This window comes from Gracilinanus agilis, chromosome 2 (assembly GCF_016433145.1).
Source record: "Gracilinanus agilis isolate LMUSP501 chromosome 2, AgileGrace, whole genome shotgun sequence".
NCBI classification, from domain to species: Eukaryota; Metazoa; Chordata; class Mammalia; order Didelphimorphia; family Didelphidae; genus Gracilinanus; species Gracilinanus agilis.
In genome coordinates, this window is record NC_058131.1 from 27,629,309 (window position 1) to 27,656,464 (window position 27,156).

The 27,156-nt window shown below is 40.0% G+C and overlaps 1 protein-coding gene across 1 annotated transcript; it reads left to right on the forward strand.

The window, feature by feature from the left end:
- The first annotated feature begins 5,854 nt into the window (after positions 1-5,854).
- LOC123234495 (major histocompatibility complex class I-related gene protein-like) lies at positions 5,855-27,156 on the forward strand. The gene is made up of 9 exons (XM_044660395.1): positions 5,855-5,891; positions 14,551-14,625; positions 15,275-15,530; positions 16,334-16,335; positions 20,970-21,236; positions 22,962-23,240; positions 23,423-23,539; positions 26,266-26,298; positions 27,128-27,156. Exons 1-9 carry the CDS (start codon positions 5,855-5,857, stop codon positions 27,154-27,156), a joined length of 1,095 nt encoding a protein of 364 aa, XP_044516330.1.

Genomic DNA, 27,156 nt, shown 5'->3' on the forward strand with positions numbered 1-27,156 from the left:
TAAGAGTCATTTGTTCATGCGTGATGGAGAATGGAAGAGTGGCAGAGAAAGTGTGTGAGAGAGGAAAGGAATTCAGAGGGCAAGCTTCATGCCTCTATTATCTACTCCTCCCATCTCAACTCTCAGTTTTTGTGGTCCCTGCGAGCCCGTCCACTGCCCACACTAGAGAGACTGCCCAGGCGTTGGGGATTTCTTCAGAAAGTGGGCTGCTGGGTGTGAGTCAGTTTCTGGCCATCACTGGGGAAATGAGCAAAACTATGTGCCAAGCAGATGACTGTGGGAGGCAAACCAGACTTTAGGCTGTGTGGGATTTGGTGCCAAGAGGAACCCCAAGGAGGAAGAATTCATGGAAATCCATGGAAGACATTAACTTTGTCCCTGAGCACTTACTAGTCATTTTGATTGTACGCCCCACACCTCAGGTATTTGGGAGTCTTAATATATTTACATTAATGGCACCAAGCGACAGGAAAATTCATCATCGGGCACTTCTGTTCATTGAACCTATCATCAACAATAGTAATAGTTGTAATTTATGTAGAATTTTAAGATTTGCAAAGTGTTTTATCTCGATTATGTCATTTCACACTCACAACCGGTCTGGAAATGGGTGCCATGGTTTTTATGGATGAGGGAACTGAGTCTGAGGTCAAGTCACTTGCCCTGGATCACAGGGGTGGTGAATATCTGAGGAGAGATTGAAACCTCGATGTCCCTCTGTCCAAGGTCAGTGTTCTTTCCACTGTTCCCAGATGCCTCTGGCTGCCTTCCTTACCTTAACAGCTGGGAGAAAGAAGCCCAGCGCCACGAGGCAATGCTTCTCCATTCAGTTCAACCTATGTTTGTAATGTAGCTAATTAATAAAGGCTGATATTTCCATACTTGTGAAGTTTGTAAAGCACTTTAAATACATTATCTTAGTTGAGCATCACAATAACCCTGTGAAATAGGTACTATTATCCCAAAGTAGGCGGGCAGGGAGCCAGGCAGGCATTATTATTCCAGTTTTAACAAATGAAGAAACTGAGTCTCAGAGAGTCTACAAGATTTCCCTAAACACACACAGGTAGTAAGGTTTGGAGGTGGGATTCAAACTTAGATCTAAAGTGGGAGGAATGCTGGTTGTGGAGTTGGAGAGCCTGAGTTTCCATTCTGACTCTGGTTCTTTCAGCCTGTGATCCTAAACAAGCCACTTCTCTCCTCTGGGTCTCAGTTCTTCATCATTAGAATTAGGGGACTGGCCCAGAGGGCCTCTCAAGTACCTTCTGTCTCAACTAATGATCCTGATTGCAGGTTGTATCCTACAATATTAAACAAATGAACACAAAGCATTGTTCTAGGTCAGTGATTCCCAAAGTGGGTGCCAGCGCCCCCTGGAGGGTGCTGCAGAGATCCAGGAAAGCGGTGATGGCCACAGGTGCATTTATCTTTCCTATTAATTGCTATTAAATTTAAAAAAATAATTTCCAGGGGGCTAAATAATATTTTTTCTGGAAAGGGAGTGGCAGGCCAAAAAAGTTTGGGAACCACTGTTCTAGGTAATGAGAATGCTATGATGGCTTAGTCATAGTTTTAGAGTTAGAAGGAACCTTAGAGATGTTTGAATCCAGCCCCATTATTTTACAGATAAGGAAACTGAGACCCAAAGAGGTTAAAGGACAGCTAGATGACATAATTGATAAAAAGTAGGACTTGGAGCTAGGAAGCCCTGAGTTCAAATTTTGCCTCAAACACTAGCTGTGTGACTAAGCAATCACTTAACCTAGTTTCCTCATCTGTAAAATGGGGATGATGGTACTACCTTCTCCCAGGTTGTGAGGATCAGTTGGGGTAACATATGTAAAATATTTTTCAAAAGTACCATATATATATTGACTATTACTAAATACTTGACTGGAGTATTATGACTGTTAAGTAACTGAGGTAGAATTTGAACATGGTTCTGCTTGCCTTGGTGGTGGGTGAAAGATGAAATGACTAAGGAAACAAAGGTTCAAGCTTTGGAGCACATCAATTTGTTAAGCATGGCCTACCAACTGCCCAACAAATCAGGACCAGGAGCCTTCCTCAGGTTTGACAGTGGACCCAGAATACAGGAGACAGACTTTTATACATTAAAAACAATCAGCAAGGGGGCAGCTGGGTAGCTCAGTGGATTTAGAGTCAGGCCTAGAGACAGGAGGTCCTGGGTTCAAATCTGGCCTCAGATACTTCCCAGCTGTGTGACCCTGGGCAAGTCACTTTTCCCCCCCTTTGCCTAGCCCTTACCACCCTTCTGCCTTGGAACCAATAAACAGTATTGATTTTAAGACAGAAGGTAAGGGTTTAAAAAAAAAAACAATCAGCAAGACCAGTTAATTAAAAGAAAATAATTAACCAGGATGCAACATTAAGTAATCTGATTTCTAATTGGAGGAAAGATTAGGGGCTTTCCAAGTTAGAAGGAGGGAGAGTAAACAGGTTCAACTTCCCGATTTCAGAAAAAGAGCTATCCCGCTCCCCACAAGTATCAGTGAATAACCAAAGGAACATGGAAGCAATAACTGACTGATCAGTTTGGGGCCAGAGTTCAGATAAGACACGGAGTTGCTTGTGCAATTATGAGAAAACTTGCCTCAGACTTGGGATCTGACTGCATCTCGGATCGACATAACCTGGGACCTTGGTTAAGGGGCCCTAAAACAGCAGGTACAGGCAGTCCAGTTTCCCAGCTCTGCATGACTTGGTTCACACAATATATTACAGTTTTCTTCCAGTTCCCACCTGTGAATAAATTTCTCTTATAGGACTAAAGTTGAATTTGATCCATAATTGAATATAAAGGGAATTAAGTCAACCCTCGAATTGTCACTAGATGGAGTCAGTGAGATTCACTCAATTCCGGCAATTAACCACTTGTGGGTTTTTTTTTTTTAAGTTCATTTATTTATTTATTTATTTTTGAGTATTTTTCCATGGTTACATGATTCATGTTCTTTCCCTCCTCTCCTCCCACTCCCCACCCATAGCCAATGAGCAGCTCCACCAGGTTTTACACATGTCATCAATCAAGACCTATTTCCATATTATTAATATGATGTGGCACTGGAACTGCGCATCTTTCTGGATGTTTTCAGTATTTCTTTTCTTTTATGTGGAAACTCTGAATTATGGCCTTGATATTTTTTCTTTTCCTCTTGTTGACTCAGGAGGCAAAGGGTGGATTCTTGTTACTTCCACTTTTCTATCAGGTTTTCATTTGTTCTAAGTATTTATGTAGTCCTTAGGGAAAATCCATTCCCCCTCCCACCCCTTTGGATCTCAGCTCACAGTGGTTAGAGAGTTATTCTCTCCTTTTGGAGAAATCTCTAGATTTGCAATGATTTCTTATGCTAGCCAGAGTTTGATTTATTTACCTCTCAAGCTTTAATGCCCACTTTGGAGCTTTCCATCAAGGTCAGGCTCCACCCCTGTGTGGTGGTAAGTCCTACTTGGGCTTGACATGGATACTCTGGGTTCCTGGGTTGACCTCCATGTGCTGGAGTTGAATGTGCTCCAAGGAATTTGAAATTCAGAATGTTGGCTATTCAGCGCCTTCTCTCACATCTCTAGACAGAATGAGAAGGACTTGAGAGGCCCTGGGCATGGAACTTGTGAGCCTGGATGCTGCCACAGCATCCTGATCGCTGCCTCACCTGTACATTTGCTACTGCTTTTCAAGGGCCCTCTACTGCTCCTTTAGAGATGTTAAGGCTTGGCAATAGATGGTACCATTTCTAATATTTGGTTTCTTCACTCACCAGGACATACCCTTGTATGTGCCTCTTACCATCTACTGAAATGGCCGTTTATTTTTCATCTTCAGGTCTTTCCTCATTCCAATTCATCCTTCACACAGCTGCGAAAGAGATTTTTCTATGATGTAAATTGGACCATATTATATCTTGTACTCCCCACCCTCCACCCCAAACTCTAGTGGCTCCCTGTTGTCTCAAGGATCAAGTGTAAACTCTTCTGACTCTTAAAGCTCTTTTTAACGGGACCTATTCCTGCCTCTCCAGTCTTCTCACAGTTTATTCCCCTCCCACTTGATGGGCCAGCTAGACCAGACTACTTTCAGTTCCTCAAATAATATCCCATTTCCTATCTCTGTTTCTTTGTACTGATTACCTCCCCCCTGCCATCCCCCATATAAAATGTTCTTCCTGAAGTGCAGGAGTGGAAACACAGAAGAAAAACAACTGCTTGAACACATGGGTTGATGAGGACATGGTTGGGGATGTAGACCTGAAACGACCACCCCAATGCAACTATCAATAATATGGAAATAGGTCTTGATTGATCACACATGTTAAAACCAGTGGAAATTTGCATTGGATATGGGGAGGGGGGTGAAGGGGAAAGTAAAAACAAGAATCATGTAACCATGGAAAATTTTTCTAAAAAAATATTTAAATCTAAAAAAAATAAAATTAAATATTCTTCCCCCTCAACACAACCTCTTGGCTTCTCGGATCTCCTGCAAGATTAAATTTAAGTCCTGCCTTCTGTAGGAGGCCTTTCTGAGTCCCTTGTCTGCTAGTGCCTTCTCCTCTGAGATCACCCTTCACTTATTCTGTAAAAACTTCATTCATATTATCTTCCCCATTATGATGCAAGCTGTTTTAGGGCAGCCGGGCGGCACAGTGGTTAGAGGACTGAGCTTGGAATCTGGAAGACTCATCTTCATGAGTCCAAATCTGGTCTCAGACACTTTCCAGCTGACTAACCCTGAAAGCAAGTCACTTAACCCTGTTCTCAGCAGTTTTCTCATCTCATCTGTAAAATGGACTCAAGAAGGAACTAGCCAACCCCTCCACATTGCCACGTAAAGCCCACATGGGCTCATGCCAAGTTGGACATAAATGAAATGACCTAATAAGAACCCCAAAAGAGTTTCTCCCCCCCCCCTTTTTTTATCCTCAGTGCTTAGCACAGTACCTGGCACAGGGTAAATGCTTGCTTCTTGATTGACTAATTACTTGGATGCTGTTGACCCAGAAAAGAAAGTCCTCACTACCAAAGTCCTTGGCACTGCTCAGAAATCACATGGAAGTGATATTAAAGAGAGTATATTACCATCTGCTTCACTACCAGCTCCTAAGAATCTTGAGCTCTTTCCATCTAACTTGCTATTGAAACTTCCTGTAGGTATCATCTCCTTCTATCAGAATGTGAACTATTGAAAGTAGAAAGTAGAAAGTGTCTTGTATTTCTCTTTGTATCCCCAGGACTTTGCACAATGCTTTCCACAAAGAAGGTACTCTTAGTAGGTGCCTTTCAATTCCTTTGTCCTTTCATTCAACGGGGACCACTCTTGGGATTGGAACTCTATTTCTTTGATCCTCTGGTGGACTCCCTGAGGGAGTGCTCTTGTCTTCTCCAGCAGTCTTAGTGCTTTCTGACATTAATTCAATTCTATTGACATTTCCAGGTGTGAATGACATTGTGCTGATCTCCACCTCCCCTCCTCGGTGATGTAGGCTTTCCCAACAACACCTGATAAGTGATTACACTCGAGGGTTTCCTGTCTTCGCCCACAGGCTCACTCATACCCACCAGCAGAGGGAAAGTTCTGCTCAGTGACAAAGATCCTGGATGGCAATGATAGGAAGACAGGGCATTGGCAGAGCCAATCTCAGGCTGGGTTTGGTTGAGAGATAGAGAGCTATTATGCATATAAGGACCTCCCTTCACTTTTGGGACCTGTAAATAGTATTGCCCTTAACTGAGGTGAGATCAAGTTGAGATCCATTGAGGAAACCAAGAATCTGCCTACAGAATAGGAATGGAGAGCCAGAGAATGAAGAAAGGATCATTTACATCCTGGCTGCTTATGCTAAATGTGTTTGCTTTGAGGGAATACAAGACAGGTGAGTCTAAGGAGAGAGGATTGGAAGGGTGTTAAGAAAAAGAGGATCTCTCATTTTTTAAATTTAAATTTATTCATTCATTTGTTATTTTTAAATGCCTAAGTAACTCCCTCCATCCCTCCCCTCCCCATTAGAGAATTTTTTATTTTAAAAATGATTCATTTTAAATTTTATATAATATGAATATTAAATTATTAATATAATTAATATAACACATAATTTTAAATTATTTACTTTTAATTTTATCCCCCCATTGGAGAACAATTTGACAAAAAGATATGTGTAGATTTAAAACTACATCTTGCTTATTTCTATTAATGTGTTTTTTCTCTCGAGGTGGCCATGCACAAGTCATTATTTAAACAATATTTCTGTTACTATATGTAATGTTCTCTTGGTTCTGCTTGGTTCACTCTTCAGAAATTTCATGATTTTAAAAAATTAACCTGATTGTCATTTCTTATAGCACAGTAGTATTCCATCATAACCATATGCCACAACTTGTTTAGCCATTCCTCAAATGATGAGCATCCCTTCACTTTCCAGTTCTTTGTCAAGAGACAAAGAGAGCTGCTATGCATTTTTTTAGAACATATAGGTTCTTTTCCTTTTTCCTTGATCACCTTAGGAAATAAACCTAATTGTAGTATTGCTGGGTCAGACGGTACACATAGTTTTATAACTCTTTTGGCATAATTTCGGATTGCTCTCTAAAATTGTTAGATTAGTTCACAGTTCCACCAACAGTGTATTAGTATCTCCATTTTCCACATCCCCTCCAACATTTCTTATTTTGCTTTTTTATCATTTTAACCGATCTGATAGTTTGAGTGGATATCTCAGAGGGGTTTTGATTTGCCTTTCTCTAATCAATATTGAGTTAGAACATTTTTTCATATAGTTTATAGCCTTGTTTCTTTATCCAAAAACTGTTTATATGTTTTAAACATTTACCAATTGAGGTATGAGGTAGACTCCATGACACAGCTGTACATCTGTACTTGTCTGCACTCATTTCTTCATACATGACAGTCCATTTTCTTTCTCTGGTTGATCTACATTCCTGGAATGCTCTGCTCTGCCCTTTCACTGCCACCTCTTGGTTTTCCTTGATTCCCTGAAGACTTAGTTCAACTCCTGCTTTCTGCAAGAGGCTTTTCCCAGGCTCCTTAGCTGCTAATGCCTTCTCCACACTGATTACCTTTCATTTAATTTTTATGTTGTTGTTCAGTTGTGTATGACACCTTGTGACCCCATTTGAGATTTTCTTGGCAAAGATACTGGACTGGTTTACTATTTCCCTCTCTAGCTCATTTTATAGATGTGGAAACTGAGGCAAACAGGATGAAGGGACTTTCCTAGGGTCACATAGCTAGTAAAAGTCTAAGGAAAGATTTGAACTCATAAAGATGAGTCTCCCTGACTCCAGCCACAGCACCCCCTCCATTGAATCACTTGGTTACCGCTTAACCTATATATACCTAGTTATTTCCAGGTTATCTCCCCCATTCAAATATGAGCTTCTTGAAAACATGGGCTACTTTTACCTTTCTTTGTATCACCAGCATTAAGCACAGGGTCTGGTACATATGGGTGATTAATAAATGTTTGCTGACTGACTGACTAATCTTAATCACGTGGAGTTAATCAGAGAAATTTTCTAGAAGAATGCCAGTGTCCTTGAAGGGACAGAGAGGAAGGAATAGAGTATTTTTTGAGAGAGATTTAAAAAGAGAACAGAGGAGAAATAAACAAGGAGACAAAGAAATGTAACAGGCAAAAATTTCACTGGTAGCTAATTTGGGAGCTTATAGCTATATTTATGTATACAAATCTACACAAACACATACATATATAATACCATCATTATTTTTTTCATTTTCTTCACTTTTTGTTGAATAAGCCATTCATTCCTCTTTTATCCTGAGGTGTACCATGTAATTGATCAAGATAGATCAAAAAAGAAATGTTTCTGCTGAGCCTAGGAGAAACCAGAGAGTATTATGTGGCAGCATTTATTTTGGAGATCCCTCTAACACTAGACAGATGGAATTTCAGACATCACATGCAAAAGGTTGCCCAAGCTAGTGGTGTTTAAAAGTTCTTAAAAGGCAAAATCAATCTCTTATGACCAAAAAACATGAGTAATTATTTTAGCGTCATAGAAGACTTCACTACATTCCCATTGCTCTTTGAGATGTGGAGGCAGATGTCAGGGTACTAGCCTTAAAAAAAGGAGAAGTGGGAGCCAGGGAGAGTTTCTTAGGAAAAAGGAACAATTTGAGGTATGCCATGTTTTCCATGGTCCCCCCTGGGACATTAGTGTGCAAGGACACTTCTTGGCTGAATATAGAACACAGCCCAGGACCAAACAGTCAGAGGCTAAATAGAGAGAGGCTTTGCTGTAATTCTGAGGAGAAGCAATAGCAATCCTGGGGCCAGTTCTCTGAATGCCCCTGTGATGAACAAAAACGTAGGGTCAGCATCCACATGGGCCTCCACATCCTCCTGGTTATTCTCTTCTCTATTCGCTTCAGTCCTTGATTCATCCTGGAGCTTGGTATGTACTTCCTATTTCAATATCATGTCTACTCTATTGTGGTACACTAATCTCTCATTTACTTTGATCTAGGTATAGATAGATCACTTTACCTCTTTCCTCTTTATTCAAGAGAAATAATTAGAGATCATCTCCCTCACTTTAGATATTGCAAGCTTAAAAATTAATATATAATAACTCCAAGTATTATAATTAATAAGATTTATTAATAATAATTAGAAATAAAAGGAAAATAAAACTTAGAGTAAAGAAGGAGCTAACCCAGCCACAGTCTCAAGAGAAGAGAGCAAGAGGGTGGAGTTACACACAACTTATTTACCCAACATGAAGATGCAAAGTGGATGAAGGGAAAAGGATTCTGGGAGACAAAGTCCAAGGGTTCAAGATTTCTAATTATACAATGCCATGTTTCTGTTCTTGTAGCCTGAGATGACATTAACTATATCTGTCTACCAAAAGACATTAGGACTAATGTCACCACTGAAGTCCACTTAATCAGTTCAGATTTTTAAACATTTTGTTGATGACATTTTGTCAGTAATTCTCCCTGATCCAGTTTGAACCTTCTCTTGTGACAAAGAATAATTATAAAACAAAATTATATTGTACAAAAACCTTAGCTGACAGCATAATCATAATAGAATCCGACATTTCTATAGTGCTACATGCCAAAGCTAAGAGCTTTAGAATTCTTCTCTTGTCTGGCATTCACAGCAACCCTTGGAGGTAGAGTGTGGTAAGAGATAATGAAAAATTAACGTATAGATCAAGGGATTATCAGCAGAAAAATTATAATTGACACCATGAGAACTGATGAGATCATCAAGAGAGACAGAGGGAGGAAGAAAGAGAACAGAACAGAAGAGAAGGGCCAAAGCAGGGTCTATGGAGAAAACATGACTTGGATGAAGATCCAACAAAAACAAATGAGGAGTGGTCAGACAAGTAAGAGGAAAACCAGGTAATAAATGTCTACAGAGAAGAGATTTAGAAGGAAATGGTAATCATTTCGTAGAAGGTCAAGAAGGAAGATAACTGAGAAAAGGTCATTAGGTTTGCCAATGAAGAGATCTTAGGTGACTTTAGCAAGAGCAGTTTTGGTGGAATGATAAGTTTAGGAGCCAGACTGTAGAGTTTGGAACCAAGTGGGAAGAGAGGAAGTGTGATAAGCAAGAGTAGATGGTTTTCTCAAAGAGTTGGATGAGAAGGGAAGAAAAGATACAATAGCTTGGAAGGATGATATGATTAAGTGAATTTTCTGAGATGATGAAAGAGATGTAGATTTGTTTGTAGCACTATAGAAAGAAACAGTATTACATATATTTAAGATAGTGGCCTCATAGAAAACAATCTCATGCTAAGCATTTGACATATTAGGCAACATGACAGTCTAAAAAATTGCCATGGAATGAATTTCAAGACCTTGAAATATGGAGATAACAAGTGGTAGATATGGAGGTGGCAATGAATCTGGAGGCTATCATGTGGCTAGCTAATTTTGGAGATCCTTAGGTAATAGAAGGTAAATAAAAGACTTGGAGAAGGCCATACTCACCTATAGACTCAGAATGGAGATTGCAGCTCAAAGAACCTGTTTTCTAGGTCTCTATTGCCACAGGCCACAATTGCATCAAAATGTCCTGGTATCAGTTGACCCAATTGGCAGCACCCGCAATCCCCCAATAGTATGCATTTTAAAATATCTATTTAAATTCAAACTTATAGCCGATTCTTAGATCATGTTGGATGCCAATACTATCATCTGATATGCTATCAGTCTTACCTAGGTTCCTACCATCTTCAAATTTCATAGAAACACTTTCTATGATTGGATAAATCACTGATAAAAACGTCGATGAGAAGAGGGTTCTGGGAGAGTTGGGACAGTGCCAGATTGACCCTGAATGATTAATCAGAGCTCTTTGAGTTTAGACTTCAACCATGTTTGAATTCATCTCAATGTCTAATAGCCATTCCTTTATTTCATCTACAAAGATACCATGGAAGTCTTGTTAAATACCTTACTGAAGTATGGGCATACGGTGTCTATATCTTCTTTCTATTATATTGATCAAAACAAGATTGGTCACTCTTTTTTTTTGCTCATTCTAAAGTACCTGGCCTCAGTTCTAGGGTGTGTGTGTGTGTGTGTGTGTGTGTGTGTGTGTGTGTGTGTGTGTGTATGTGTGCATGTGCACACACCTATGTTTCATCTAATTACGAAAAATAAATTTTCTGTGGCATTTAGTTAGTTCTCCACTACTACTTGGAAAGGAGTTGTCTGGGTTTGTGTCATAAGATTTTTGTATCTAAAATACTCTAGAGCAGTGATGGGCAACCTTTTTAAGAGAGGGATAAAGGAAAGGAAATGCTCATTTGTCAGTCTGTTTCTAAGGCAACTCTTTGGAAATTTCATTGTATTGTATTGTACTCATTGTATTTGTCAGATTAGGAATAATGTCCCACATGGGGATAGAACATTTCAGGGGCCACATCTGGCCTGTGGGCCATAGTTTGCCCGTCACTGCCCCAGAGTGATAAGAGTATAGCTCTGAAATTCTGAAATCTAAAATCCAAGTTCACATCGCACCTCTCATGTGTATCTAATGTGATCAAGGGTGACATAGGAGATTGAAGAGTGCCAGAAGAGAGAAGCTTCAAGAAATTCTAGAAAGGTCAAATCTGGCCTCGGACACTTCCTAGCTGGGTGACCCTGGGCAAGTCACTTAACCCCCATTGCCTAGCCCTTACCACTTTTCTGCCTTGGAACCAATACATGGTCTTGATTCTAAGGCAGAAGGTACAGATTCTTTTTTTTTTTAAAGAAAGTCTAAAAAGGAGATACGATCCAGTAAGGAAAAATAACCAAAAATGTCAAATGATGCAGAGAGAAGAAAGATGAGAATTGAGAAAAGGCTGTTATTTTAAGGACTAAGAGGTTATTGATAACTTGGAGAGAGCAATTTCACTGAAACAGTACAGTCAGAAGACAGATTGTAGTGGTCTAGAAGATAACGAGAGGAAATGGAGACATTTAGTATAGATGGTTTTTCTTATGAAATCAAACACAAAGGAGAAAAGAAGTATAGAATGACAGCAGGCAAGAATGAATGCACTGAATTTCTTATGCAACAGCAGAAGTAAAAACGGATCATGATCTTAGACAACAAAAGCAAAAACAAACCTAATTAAAAGAGATAATCAATGAAACTGCATTTTGTTAAAAAAAAGTATCATAGGGAGCAGCTGGGTGGTTCAGTGGATTGAGAGCCAGGCCTAGAGACAAGAGGTCCTAGGTTCAAATCTAGCTTTAGACACTTTCTAGCTGTGTGACCCTGGGCAAGTCACTTAAGCCTCCATTGCCTAGCCATTAACACTCTTCTGCCTTGAATGCAATATACAGTATTGACTCCAAGATGGAAGGTAAGGGTTTAAAAAAAATAAAGTATCATAGACAATGAAATAATATGAAAAATTTAATGGCAAATTTCTCTGATAAAGGCCTCATTTATCAAGAATACAGAAAACAGTCAAATATATAAAAATAATAGTGATTCGCTAATTGATATGTAATCAAAAGATATAAACAAGCAGTTTACAGAGGAAGAAATCAAACCTTTCTATGGTAATATGAAAAAATGCTCTAAATCACTATCAATTAGAGAGATGCAAATCAAAACAACTCTGTGGTACCCCACATATCCATTGAAAATAACAAATGCTGAAGTGGATGAAAGAAAATAGTTATTCTAATAAACTATTGGTGGAGTTGTGAAATGATCCCATTATTCTAAGGAACAACTTGGAATTATGCTCAAAGGGCTATAATACTGTGCATTCATTCTCTTTGGCTACTAGGTCTGGACCTCCTTAGAAATCAAAGAAAAAGAAAAGGGACTTAGCCATAAAAAATATTTAAGGTAGCTATTTTATGTGCTGGTAAAGAACTGGAAACTGAAAGGATTCTCATTCATTAGAGAAGGCTGAAAAAATTGTGGCATGTGATTGCGATGGAGCACTGTTGTGCTATAAGAAATGTAGTACACTGTAACAGGGGGGTGGTTTCAGAAGAAAAAAATCTATAAACAATCTATAGGCAAGATCTGTATGAACTGATGTAAATCAATGCAAGAAGAACCAGGAGATCACTGGGCCCAGTAATGATAAAGTCCACAATCAATCATGAAAGCCTTGGCTGTCTGATCAATACAGTTATCCAAGACAGTCCCTAAGTTCTCATAATGAAAAAATGCTGTCCACCTCTGGAGGAGAACTGATGAACTCTGAGTGCAAATCGAAAGATCATTTTCTTGATTTATTTTTCATGTGATATGGCTTATATGGAAATGTTTTGTTATTATTTCACACATATAATTTTATTTGCCTTCTCAGGGAGTTAAGGGAGCATGGGAGGAAGGGAGGGAAAGCAATCATTTGGACGTCAATTTTTTTAAAGCGTGTTAGAAAAATAAAGAATAAATTTTAAAATAAGAAAGAATGTATGGATCAAAAGGGGGAATTTTTTAAGGACAAGGAGACAGACGTGTTGGTAGGTAGCAGAGAAGGAATCATTCGACAGGGTGCGAATGAAAATTAGAGAGATAGTGGAGGTGATGATTTAGACAAAATGCTGGAGAGGAAGAAATGGCCTCAGGAGTCTATATAAAAGGGTTGAATCTGACAAACTCTTAGGAGGACTATTTCTTCTTCCTGGAGATAAGAAAGGAGAGTTCTCAATAAATGATCTCATTTTTTTAAGAGACATATAAGGCAAAGTCCTCATCTGGAGAGAAGGGGGAGAGGTCATATGGAAAGTCTGAGGAGAGATGCAATTTGAAACAACTGGTATAGAGATTGGGATGGCATATTAATTATGGATAAGGAGCAAGATTGTTTTGCTCAAGTGAGGGCCGAGGCAAGATCACGAAACACAAATTTATGGTGGATCTAATGAGTACACTTGGGATGTCATAAACATGTGACTGGAAGTCAAGAAGGTAGATGGCAAGAGTAAGCCAGGATTGAGCTTTGACAAGGTGTGAGAGGTGATAAGATGACGGGGCAGGAAATCCTACCTTAAAAGATTGTGTAAAGTCAACCACTTTACAAAAGGGCCAAGATAGAGAAGGGAAGAAAGTGTAATTAGCACAGGGACATACTGCATCCCAGAAAAGTATAATCAGCTATTAGTGATGGCCCGGGAAAGAATGGAGAGGTGGAAGGAATGGAGCTCACAGTGAGGATAAAGAAGACAGTGGTTGTAAGATGAAACGAGAAAAGACTATGGTCAGATACAAGAATTTCTGAATTCATGAACATGGAAGGGGAAAACTTATAGATGATGGCAAGATCAAGACTATACCCACCTCTGAATGTAGTTGAGTTAGATTGGAGGAGTAAACCATGGGAGCTGAGTGGAGTAAGGAACTGGGAAGTTAGGTAGTTATAGGAAGCCAGCGCATGTGAGATTGGATGGAATCAGAAAGCTCAAGTTTGCACATTCTCTGTTCAACTCCTGTTTACAATAAGATTTAGATCTGGAAGAAGTCTCAACAATTATGTAGTCATGAGATTATAGGATTTAGTTATTCCTCTAGATCAGGGGTTGGCAATGTATGGCTCTCGAGCCATATCTGTGCCATATCTGGCTCTTTCTGCAGGAGCCATAAAGTCCATTTTTTTTTTCAGGTGCTGTTACAGGAACGCACTGTGAGCACTGCACGGCTCTCACAAAATGACGTTTTTCAAAAATGTGGCGTTTATGGCTCTCATGGCCAAAAAGGTTGCCGACCCCTACTCTAGACCAAGCCACTCATTTTACATATGGAGAAACCGATGTCTTGAAATAGTGACTTGCCCCAGAATAACCCATGAAGGAGATGAAGGAGCCAGATGACTAATTTCAAAGACTCCAAATCCCTCTAAATTTAATGCCTTCTTTATAAGAGTCATATTTACGTATTTGAGGGGGATCATGGAAAAAACCAGACACTTCAAAGGCTATTTCCTTGAGTTCTACTTCTGCTTGGATCTTGAGCTATTTGGAGGAAATGGTAATGATACACACATACACACGTGTCCTTATTGTTTCATTTTCAGAGGGACTCAGTACTAATAGAGCACAGAAACATACCCATATAGAAAGACAGCCTGGACAACTCCAAAACCTGGAAGGTATGTGAACTCACTGAACAGAGTCCTCCCTGACTCCTTTCCTTTCTCTCCTTAAACTATATTACTCTGTAACTGCAGAAGTTTGGTGGAACAGTCTTGTCAGCACCAGCATTGCCTCTTTTAAATATATTGATTCAATATGACCCTAGCCTAGATGCATATATTTTGTAAACTGGTTACACTTGCTCCTTTATCATACATACCCATAGTCGAGCTATAGTACCTTACTTTTCACAATAACGACCATGGAATTCGTGTAGCCTGTTCTACTCACAGAAAGAGAAGATTGGTGTTGGGAAAATGTCTGCACCATAAAGGACCAGCCTTTAAACTAATCTATCAGAAGGAATCACATATTGAACTTTGCCGTGTACCCATTTCTAAGGTAGGTCCTGAAAATATTTACATATGGAGAAACCGATGTCTTGAAATAGTGACTTGCCCCAGAATAACCCATGTAGGAGATGAAGGAGCCAGATGACTAATTTCAAAGACTCTAGATTGTCTCCAGGGACAACCATACTGGCTGCCCAAACTTAGTTAACTTACTAATATAGAGAGGGGAAAGGGATTGTGTGAGAGCATCAGTTAGGATTCTGGGGACCACACATCTCAACTCAATGTTTTCTTCTCCCATCCTGTTTTGCAGCTTACCACAGGCATGAAGTTCAATTCACTGCAGTGGGGAAAACTTCTCTCTTGGATTATACAATACTTCATGTTATCGATGGTGTGAATGTATGCATCTATGACAAACAGAATAAGCAATTGCGGGTCAAAGAAGCCTGGATCTCTCTGGCATTAGGGGAAGAATTTATGAAGGAAAAGAAAAAGGTGATTTGGGAAAGTGAAGTATATTTCCAGTTGGCCCTCAAGTTTTTAATACAGAATAATACTTCAAGTAAGTCAGACCAACTGAATTCCATCAGAATCCCTTTCAATCTCTACCTTTGTTTCACTCTTCCTTGAATAATGATCCCATCATTATGAGTCAAAGAACCAAACCATAACAGATCTAGAACTGAAAGGGACTTCAGAAGCCAACTGGTCCAATCCTGGCATTTTACAGATGAGGAAACTGAGACCCAGGGAAATTAAGTGCCTTGCAAGTCCATCCCTATCAGCCGAGTGTACAAAGGCTGAGATCACTGCAACTTTCTTCTCTGAGGAAAGGAAAGCATACCAAAATATGAATAGATCTCTGAATACTTAGATTTGTATTTTATGTCCCTATGGATTAAGTCATAGCCCCGTGTTTGAGTTCTCCTGCCAAATAAATTAATATCTCATTCCCATCCTTAGCCCCAGGGGAGACAGAGGAGTAGGACCCAAGGGAATAGATTTCTACATATTAGAGAAAAGTTCAAACACACTGTGTTTTTGAAGAGTTTTATCTTGTTTCTCATGCTTCAAGCAATTCCGCGTCATAGGATGATAGATTCAGAGATGGAAGAGACCTTCAGGGCAAGGGAAATTTTGGTATGATCTTCAGGCTGTGGACAATATTTATATTTCTGTCAGCATGAGCTAATGTAGATACAGGCATAACACATAAGATGGCCTCTATCCTTGAAGAGAAAAGAGAAGGACTAGAGCAACACACCTTTATTCTCCAGGTTCTCGGGGGGAAATGGAATATTATTTTTTTTAATGATGCTTCTCAAAATGGGAAGCAAGAAAAAGCAAGAAATGCAGGGCATTGAGGCAGCAGTAAATAGCTTTAAACAACACTAAGACTTGTCATAGCTAGCATTTCTAGTACACAATTGAATAGTAGTAGTGTTTCACTCCTGATCTTATTAGAAAGGCTTCTAGTTTATTGGTATTATAGACAATGCTTGCTGCTGCTTTTAGATACATGTCGTTTATCATTTTAATGTTCCATTTATCCCAATGACCTTTAGTATTTTTTAAAAACCCTTAATCTTCCATCTTAGAATTGATACTAAGTTATCAGTTGCAAGGCAGAAAAGAGGTAAGGGGTAGACAATTGGAGCTAAGTGATTTGCCAAAGATCACACAGCTAGGAGGTTTCTGAGGCTAGATTTGAACTGAGGACATCCTGTCTCCAGGTCTGGCTTTCTATCCACTGAACCACCTCATTGTTCCTCTCTAGTGTTTTTTAAAATAAGAAAGTCAAAAGTTTTTCTGGGGGCAGCTGGCTAGCTCAGTGGATTGAGAGTCAGGCCTAGAGACGGGAGGTCCTAGGTTCAAATCTGGCCTCAGACACTTCCCAGCTGTGTGACCCTGGGCAAGTCACTTGACCCCCATGGCCCACCCTTACCACTCTTCCACCTATGAGCCAATACACAGAAGTTAAGAGTTTTTTTAAAAAAAAGTTTTTCTGCATCCATCAAGATGATCATATGGTTTCTGTTGGTTTTCTTGCTTATATTGTCAATTATACCGATAGTTTTCTGAATATTGAACCATCCTTCCATTCCTGATATAAAATCATATTATACAGCCATAGTATGTGATCCTTGTGATATATTGCTGTAATCTCCTTTTTAGTTATTTTGTTTAAAATTTTTCAAATCAATATTCATTAGGTAGATTTGTCTATAGTTTTCTTTCTCTGTTTTTTCTCTTCCTGGTTTATACTTCAATACCATATTTGTGTCATAAAGCGAGTTTGGTGGTGTAATAAATAAAAATGAATCTTGGAGGCTAATCACTAGATTTATAAACATTTATTAGTAAAGAGAAAGAAAGATAAAATTAAGGTTTCCAGCCTTTCTCACTTAGGGTAAAAACCCAGTACCCCATTGCAGACAACACATGGGGTTCCCTCTGTGTCTCCTCTTGTCAGAGATCAAGAGATAAGAAAGAGCAAGCCCACAGCAGCTAAGAACTTTCTCTAACCTTAGTATAAATCATCCTCAAAAAGGTGAAAGAACCAACAGTGGAAATTCTCCCCAAGATCTCAAAACAGGGACCATTGTTTGCTGTGATAGAGCTGATTGGAACCCCAGAGGGGAGGGAGCACTCCATCTGAGAGTCTGTGATAGAGAAGAAGCGAAGGCATGATTTGACATATACCCTACATATTGTAAAAAAGTACATTTAAAATAGTTTAGTGGAAACAAAGGTAAGATTCCAAGGAGTACAATGCTTCAGATCAATTCAATTCAAGGAGAAATGAGAGATGCTCAAGGTAGAAATTTTGAAGACACAAATGAATGTCTTGAACTCGGAGGGGAAACTTGTTAATAATTAGAGTTACTCAAAGTAGAAAGGGCTTCCCTGAGAGTCCTCCTCTTTGGAAAGCTGAAGATACACAAAACAAAATAATGCCAGTAAGGGGAACAGTGGGATTTATCTAAGGCACAGGGAACTCATGAACCAAATTAGATCTTTAAAAAGAAATATACAGAAGATGGAAACAAGGCCAAACTACAAAGAATAAAAAAGTGGGACAGAGAACTGTCAAAATAGTGCCTCAAATTATAGAGTTCAGAATAACCTGAGGCTGCTAAGAGAAGGGAAGGACAACAGAAATGTGGGTGGTTTTTTTTTAAAGTTATATAGGAAAGGGGAAGCTAGGTAGCACAGTGGATCAAGTCAGGCCTGAAATTGGGAGGACCTGGGTTCAAATTTGACCCCAAACACTTTCTAACTGTGTGACTCTAGGCAAGTCATTGCTTTAGACATTGATACTTAGTATCAATTCTAAGAAAGTAAGAGGTTTTTTTTTTCTGGGTTGTACAACTATTATCACTCAAATCCTATTTCTTTATTATTCATTTTATAATAGAGTACTCTTTTAAAACTAAAACCCCAAATCATATGCCCATATAAACAAGTGATAAATCAGATGTTTTCTTCTGGATTTCTTCTTTCACAGTTTTTTCTCCAGATGTGGATAACTTTCTTTCTCATAAGATCCTCAGCATTGTCCAAGATTTTTTAAAAAAAGTTAAATTGGGAGGGGAAAAAAGATGAAAAGAGGGATAAAAACTTTGGGGGCAAAAAGGCCAGTGATAAATGATAACAACCAGGTGTTGCTGCCCAATTCTTACTCTGTTTCTGTTTTCTCTGCAAAGGAGAATGATCTTTATGCCAGAAATGACATAAAAATAACCAGTAGGAAGTCGACATCAATGACAAATAAGGAAATAATAAAGGAACACTCAGCTGCCCTTAATGAAATTATGGCACCCATCCCAGACAAATTATGTCCTTGGGGGCTGAAAAACTGTCAAGTATATCTATTGAGCCTTCGTCAGTGATAGGTTATGGAAAACCACAAGATCAGAGAATGCTGTATGTTGTCTAGATTTTCAGAGAAGAGAAGAGCGTCTGCAAACTATAGGCCAGTTAGATGACTTTGGCTCAAATTCTGGAATGCTTTATTAGCAATATCTTTGAATAACATTTACATAAAGATACCATGATTACAAAGAGGCAGTAAGCCATCAAAAAGAACAAGCCTAGTTTCATTTCATTTTTTTTAAAGTGTAACTAAATAAGTTTTTTTTAAAGTATAACTAAATAAGGAGAATAATGTGGCTATATATATATATATATGTATATATACATATATATATATATATTACTCAGATTTAAGCAAAGCTTTTTTTTTTAAAAACTTGCTATCTTCTATCTAGCATAAATTCTAAGTCAGAAGAATAGTAAGGGTCAGGCAATTAGGGTTAAGTGACTTGATCAGGGTCACAGAACTAGGAAGTATCTGAGGCCAGACTGAAAGGCTGGTCCTTCCAATCCCAGGCCTGGCACTCTACCCGCCGTGCTACCTCGCTGCCCCTAAGTAAAGCTTTTGGCAAAGTAGATCTATTTCTTTCCAGGAAGATGGAAAGGAATGAATTAGATCAATGATGGGCAACTTTTTGAGCTTGTGTGTCAAAATTTGCCCAAAAAACGAGCATAACTCGGGTGGTGTGTCACTTCAAGAAAAAAACAACACCATAATTTCACGATATTTATAGTTTAAATAACAAAAATGTATAATTGTGGGGGCAGCTCGGTAGCTCAGTGGATTGAGAGTCAGGCCTAGAGACAGGAGGTCCTGGGTTCAAATCTGACCTCAGACACTTCCCAGCTGTGTGACCCTGGGCAAGTCACTTGACCCCATTCCCTACCCTTACCACTCTTCTGCCTTAGAGCCAATACAGAGTATTGACTCCAAGACAGAAGGTAAGGTTTTAAAAAAATGTATAATTATAATCTATAACTGTATTTAATAAACCAAAATAGATAAATTAATATAGGTGGAATTGTCATCTATATTGCACAGAGTGTCTACACTACACTACAGCAAATGTTTCATCCTCGGCATGTGACACCATACTTCTCTGTATTTGAAAATGGCTACGTGTTGCATGTCATAGGTTTGCCGTCTCTGATTTAGATGAAAATATAGCCAGATGGATGCAAAACTAGAAGGACAAAGAGTAGTTGTTTCTAGTTCTGTGTCAGCTTGGTAGAAGTTCTTCAGTGGAGCAGCTCAAGGGCTGTGCTTCATCCTGCTCTATTCAGTATTTTGAAAAATTATTTTGATAAAGACTTAAGTGACCTCATCACATGCCGTTTGCAGATTATACCAAGCTGTGAAGGGCCGCTAACATGTCGTTAACGTGTTAGAGTCTAAAAACACCTAGAATTTTGGACTGGATTTGGTCAGATGAAATTCAGTTGGTCAATAAATATTTATTCGTGCCTACTATTGCCTACCACCGTGCTAAGTTCTGGGGATACAACAAAAGGAAAAGGACAGTCCCCACCCTACAGGAGCTTACAGTCTAATGGGAGAGAAAACAAGCAAACGTATATACAAATGAGTTATATATGTGCAAAATAGAAAACAATCAATACAGGGAGGTACTCAAAATAAGAGGGGTTGGGAGAGGGTTCCTGTAGAAGATGAGATTTTAGGTGGAACCTGAAGGAAGCCAGGGAAGCCAGGAGGCAAAGATGAAGAGGGAGTGCAGGTACAGGAGGTGGTCCAAGAAAATGCCCAGAATCAAGAGATGTGTGTGTGTGTGTGTGCGTGTGCGTGTGTGTGTGCGCGTGTGTGTGTGTGTAAGGGTGAACTTGATAGCTGTGTCCAAGTATTTTAAGCACAGTCATGTGGAGAAAGGATCAAAATTATTCTTCACAAGGACAGGGTTCTACAAATATGGAATGAGCCACATTGGAAGGTGGTGGGTTCCCTCTCCTTGGAGGTCTTTGAGTGGGAGCCAGATGACCAATTTTCAGGTATGTCATAGTGGGAATCCCTGCCAGCTCTCAAATTCTACGATCCTATGATTCACACTGAGGTCCTCCTGACTCTAAGACTGGTATCCCAACTCACCCCTTTGCTTCCCAATATCCCTCCTTAGAAAACCACACAATCCAGGTGCTGGCAGTGTGCGAGCTGGATAGGGACATCGAGGTGACCAGCCAAGTCCATATTGCCATAGATGGGGAGGATTTCTTCCAGGTAGATGATCAAGCTGACCAGTGGGAATTCTCGAACCCTTTGGCAAAGCAATTCAAATCCCTCCTGAAAAGCCATTTCTGGACAGATCTGAGGAAACATACAATGAAGCAATATTGTGTCAACATGATGAGGAAAATCCTGCAGTACTCAACTGTGAAAAAGAATGGTGAGTCCTCCCTCTTTCCCATCTCCTACCAGGAGTCTGTGCAGAAGCTGGTGTACAAAGCAGTGGCCTAGACTCTAGGCCTAGGTCACATCCAACCAAGAATGTCCTGGAGCCATCCCAAACCAGCTTGCAAGAGCTGATTGTTAAATTTCCCACTGGAGCATTTAGGCCAAAGAAGTCAGCTAATGTGACAAAATATGGTTTGATTTATTGTTTGGATGATTGCCTAGACTTTAAAGAGGGATGGAGAAAATTTTAAAGTGAGTTTTGTGAATTCTTTTCAGGGCTGGTTGTTAAACATTTACCAGCTTGCCTCTGCATCCACTTCATTAGGAAAAAAAATCACTACTGTAGAAATGGGCAGATCTAAGGGGCAGCTGGGTAGCTCAGTGGATGGAGAGCCGGGCCTAGAGACGGGAGGTCCTGGGTTCAAACCCGGCCTCAGACACTTCCCAGCTGTGTGACCCTGGGCAAGTCACTTGACCCCCATTGTCCTCCCTTACCACTCTTCCACCTAGGAGCCAATACACAGAAATTAAGGGTTTTTAAAAAAGGAAAAGAAATGGGCAGATCTGTGGTTCTACACCTTTGTTTAAATGAAGGAGGTCTTCCTGTGATGTCTCACTAGGGCTCAGCGGTGACTCTGGCTTCTGTAAGACCATGACAATATATCCCAAGACCAAGCAATTCCTTTCAGACTGAGAGAGCCCCAAATGTAGATTTGGAATAGCTGGGTGACGAGCATGGATCAAAGTGTTAGGGACAAAAATAGAAAAGCGAGACGATCTCTTCTCTCCAGGAGCTTGTACTATAACTGGAGGAGGCAGCCTAGAGAAAAGGATCAGCTTCAGGGTGAGTCGCAAGGTTCAGGGGTCCTTGTTGTACTAATTCAGAGTGACTGAATGAGCACCAGTGACCTTAGGGTACTCATGCCGGTCAGATGGGAAGGCCTCGGGTGTCTACAGGGCTAACCTTCAGGGAATATATTAAAACTGAGGAATCTTTCATCATACCAAAAATGATTTTAGTGGGTGATTTCCTATTCATTCCAGTGATGTGGGCAGCTGTGTCCAACCCCAAATAAGGTGATGTTGGGGAGGAGGTGGGGATACGGGCTAGAAAGGGGTGAAAAAATGGCTTGAGGATCAAAGTAAATAAGAAGCTCTGGCTTCTCTCTTTCCCTCTTCAGTGGGTAGGAATGAGGAGGGTCAGCTTGGAAGGTGGCGTGAAAAAAGGCCAGGGGGCACCGGGAGCAAAGCTGGAGGGGTGTGATGGTTACAGATCAGTGTTGTGGCTCAAATTCTCCAAAGGTAGATTTCGTAGTGGCAGGCTTGGATATGTTCAACTCAAATAGATGGCTTAAATAATAATACACGACATCAAATTAAATCTCATCCCACTGTCAGAGATGGTATGTTCATCCTCTTTAAGGCCTGGTTTCAGAATTCATGATCATTTGTGAGGTGGAACAAAAACCACCCCCACCAAAAGAGACTTCAGGAAGTAAGCCCGAATGTGTGAGAAGAGGGTGGGGAGGCAACAATTTGAGAACCCGATCCTAAGTTCTGGCACTGGCAAAAAAGGCAAAATACCAATAGGTACCCCTTAGCAAACTTTTTATTTGGGGGAGGAGACTAGAGGGTGGGCAAATAAGGAGGTGATGGAAGCAAGAGAAGAGAGAGACAAGGGGCACACAAATCCTTCTCTCTTGACTTGTCTTCTCAGTGCCTCCACAGGTGACTGTGTCCCGCCATGATGATCCCAAAGGCAACATCACTCTGTCCTGCATGGCCACAGGCTTCTACCCCTGTCCCATCCAGCTGCACTGGGAGAAGAATGAGCAGCTGGGGGTGTGGGGGCAAGAGAGGTCCAGCGGCACTCTGCCCAATGCTGATGACACCTTCTACCTTCAAGTCACCCTAGAACTCCCTCTGAGTGACACAGTGACAGGTTTTACCTGTGTGGTGCAGCACAGTGCCCTGGAGATGCCAACTACACACCCTGGTAAGTGTTTTTTTTTTTTTTTTTCCAGTTTGGCTGAGTCTATCCCCAAAATTCCTGACCATGGAATATTGATGTCCTCTCTTGACCTTTTCAAAGGAAAATGGTCTCACTAAACTCAATCCCCAAGGGTCCTCCAAGAAAACTCCCACCCTCATTTCCTTGTGGTCTTTCACTTTATGCAGTCCCCACGAAGCCTCTCCCTACCCAGAATCCTTGGCCTGTGGCCCTGGGCATCCTGGTAGCCTTCATCATAGTGCTGAGCTTTGCTGGGATCTTTACCATATGGAAGAAGAAGACAGGTGTGTATGTGTGGAGAGAGGAGAAAAAAGTTAACTGTTCAAGTGCAAAAAGGGAAAGAGAGAGAGAGGGAAATCATAATGAGGGAGGACATTACGCTGCTTCAATGACCTCACATGGTTCTCTGAAGGAGAAAAGCCATGGACTCTCAGTGATGGAAGCCACATTGAAGGCTATCGAGTTCACTTGGTCCAACTTTCCTGAAAAATGCCCATCTAACTTCCCTCAATGCCAGAAGATCCACTCGTGCTGCCCCTGCCCCTCCACAAACAACTTTGTATTTCATTATTTCAGTGCATTAAAAAAAAAAAAAAAAAGCTTTATTGAAATGCTTTGTTTTTACAAGGTGTATATTTACCTATTACTTTTACTTCATGAGTGGTTTCTTGTAACAAAGATAGTTAAGGTAACATTAATATCATCTGAAAGTGTATGCAACATTTTGCTTCTTTAGTAACTATTCTCTATTTAAAAAAAAAAAAAACCAAAGAACTCCAAACTAATAGAAATGTATTTTCTCTTCTTTAACTCACCTCCACCCCATTGGAAAAAGCAAATGAAAAACAAATACCTTGTAGCAAATATGAATAGTCCATGAAAACAAATTCCCTCAATGTTTGTATACAAAAATATGAATGGCTTATTCTATACCCCTAACTGTCACATAGCTGAAAGGAATAGCATGTTTCATCATTGGTCCTCTGGGATCATGAATAGTCATTGGGTTTCTTGTGCTGTTGTTGTTCAGCCACATCTGATTCTTCATGACCCTGTGGACCATATTGTTGTCCATGGGGTTTTTCCTGGTAAAGATCCTGTCATTTCTTTCTCTAGTGGATTAAGGAAAACAGAACCTAAGTGGCTTGTCCTGGGTCACACAGCTATTAAGTTTTGAAGCTAGATTTGAACTTGGGTCTTCTTGACTCCAGTCTATCCACTGAGTAACCAATCTACCTATATTTATTATAGATCTTGCAACTTTCAGAGTAATTTGCACATGCTATTATTAATACATGAATCATTCTGGTTTGCTCATTTCTTTTTCTATTACTTTATAAAAGTCCTCAAAAGTGTTTGGTTTTGTAATATGTTATGAGATAAATTATTCTTCTGTTTTTGTTTGCTTATTTTACATCTATTTTGGTATCCACTTGTATTTATTTATTTATTTTGTTTTCCTGTTACGCATTCTATGTTTGCTTAAGGTTTCCTTAGAATTAGAATTAGAATATGAACTTTGTGGGTAGGGATCAATTCATTCTTTGAGTTTGTATCTCCAGTTCCTAGTATCTTGAGTTCCAACCTGTCAGAAAGTCAGAGTACTTGACAAAAATTTCTGGGTATATCAATGTCTTTCTTAAACCAGGGTGCCCAGATGAAGGCTTACAAAAATTGACAGGGGAAATGGATAGAGTGCAGTTGGATTGCCACCTACTTGTTCCTGGAAGCTATGCCTTTCTTAATGTAGCCCAAGATCCAATTGGTTTTTGGGGGGTATTTTTTTAAAACCCTTAACTTCTGTGTATTGGCTCCTTGGTGTAAGAGTGGCAAGGGTGGGCAATGGGGGTCAAGTGATTTGCCCAGGGTCACACAGCTGGGGAGTGTCTGAGGCAGGATTTGAACCTAGGATCTCCCATCTCTAGGCCTGGCTCTCAATCCACTGAGCTACCCAGCTGCCCTGCCACATCTTTTACTGACTCATATTGAGTTTGCAGACTACTTATACCCTCTCTTCCGGATATATTTTTCAGAGTAATTGCTATATATCCATACTTCCCCCATCTTGTACTTGTAAAGTTAAAATAAGCTTTTTCAACCATTATCTCTATGCAACTGATTTGCCAAATTTATTTGTCTAGCCTAGTGATAGGCAAACTATGGCCCGGCAGGCCAGATGTGGCCCCAGAAATGTTCTATCTGGCTGTGACTTTATTCCTAATCTGATGAATACAATGAGTAGGATACAATACAATGAAACTTTGAAAGAGATGCCTTAGAAAGAGACTGACAGATGACCATTTCCTTTCCTTTGGCCCCTCTGTAAAGAGTTTGCCCATCACTGGTCTAGCTCAAACCTTTCTACCTCCAGGCTCATATTACCAAACTCCCTATTGGACCTGATGACTCATAAATATTTAAAACCCAACATGTTCAAAAACTTAATCCATTTTCTTTCCCCATATCTTCCCTCCTTCAAAATTCCCTGTTCCACTTAAAGGTAGCACCATACTAGGTATCCTCTTCTATTATTTTTGGGTAGCTAGCTGATAGCAGTGTATAGAGTATGAGGCCTAGATCCAGAAGACTCATCTTCCTGAGTTTAAATCTGGCCTCAGACAATTCCTTGCTGTGTGACCCTGGGCAAGTCATTTAATCCTGTTTGCCTCAGTTCCTTAATTCGTTAAACAAGCTAAAGAAGGACATGCTAAACCACTCTGGTATCTTTGCCAAGAAAATCTTGAACAGGGTCATAAAGAATTGGACACAGCTGAAACAACTGAACAACAACATCCTTTATTCATCACTCTCTTTTGCCTTCTCCCATAGTCAATCTATGGCCAAGTCCTGTTGTTTCTTCCAGCAAACCAGTTGGGGGGATACATGATGGTCTTGGAGAAACTGAGATGAGATGTATTTCTGCCTGAAGATGAGATTGAGGGAGCATTGCTTTCAGATATTTCATGGCCCACCTCCAGGGCCTCTAAATTTCTCTCTTTTTGTTTTTCAGGTCAGAGGACCCATGAAGATGCTACCATGGATGGTGAGGGGTCCCTGCTCAGGGGCTTGGAACAGAGCAAGGGAGGGAAGGAAGCTATCAGTTGTGGAGAACTCTGGGGAGGGTCAACATTGACTCATGGAAATTCTAGCATCCTAATCTCACTCCCAATCAGCAATCAAGACATCTCCAAGGGAAAGTGGAATGCAGACATGGAATCTGCCCCCAGGCAAATAGGTGTCCCTGAATAATAGAGTACTAGGTCTAGAGTCTGGAAGAGCTGAATTCAAATCCCACCCCAGATACTATCTCTGTGACCCTGGGCAAGTCACTTAAGCTGTTTGCCAGTTGCTGGAAATAACAAAAATGGGAATAATGATAGCACCTACCTCCCAGATTTGTTATGAAACTCCAATGAGATGTTTGTAAAGTGCTTAGTACAGTGGCCCTAACATGCTGTTGTTCATTCAATTATGTCCAACATTAATTTTTTCAATGGAGTACTCTTGGTAAAGATATTGGAGTGGTTTGCCATTTCCTTCTCTAGTGTGCCCCCATTTTACAAATGAGGAACTTGGACAAATAGTGGTCAAATGACTTGCCCAGGGTCACACAACTAGTAAATATTGGAGGTTGAGTGGGTACATAGATCTTCCTGATTCTAGACAAGTCATTTAACCACTATTTGCCACCTGGAACATAATAGGTGCTGTATAAGGGGTAGCTGTCATTATTAACATTATTAATATCATCGTCATTACCATTTGCCTTTTTCTGGGTGGAGGTTGTATGGATAATTCTTCATACATTTCTAGAACAAGGAAAAAAACAATGTTTTTTTTGTTTTTTGTTTTTTTTTTTTGTTTTGTTTTAGGTATTCAGCTGAGCACTAAGGCACATTGA

Bases quoted from the DNA above. Each gene is read 5' to 3' on its own strand.
- LOC123234495 (XM_044660395.1), top strand. From the start codon at position 5,855: ATGCTAAATGTGTTTGCTTTGAGGGAATACAAGACAG. The intron at 14,626-15,274 runs GTATGTGAACTC...CCTGTTTTGCAG, and splicing joins ACAACTCCAAAACCTGGAAG to CTTACCACAGGCATGAAGTT. The intron at 26,299-27,127 runs GTGAGGGGTCCC...GTTTTGTTTTAG, and splicing joins TGAAGATGCTACCATGGATG to GTATTCAGCTGAGCACTAAG.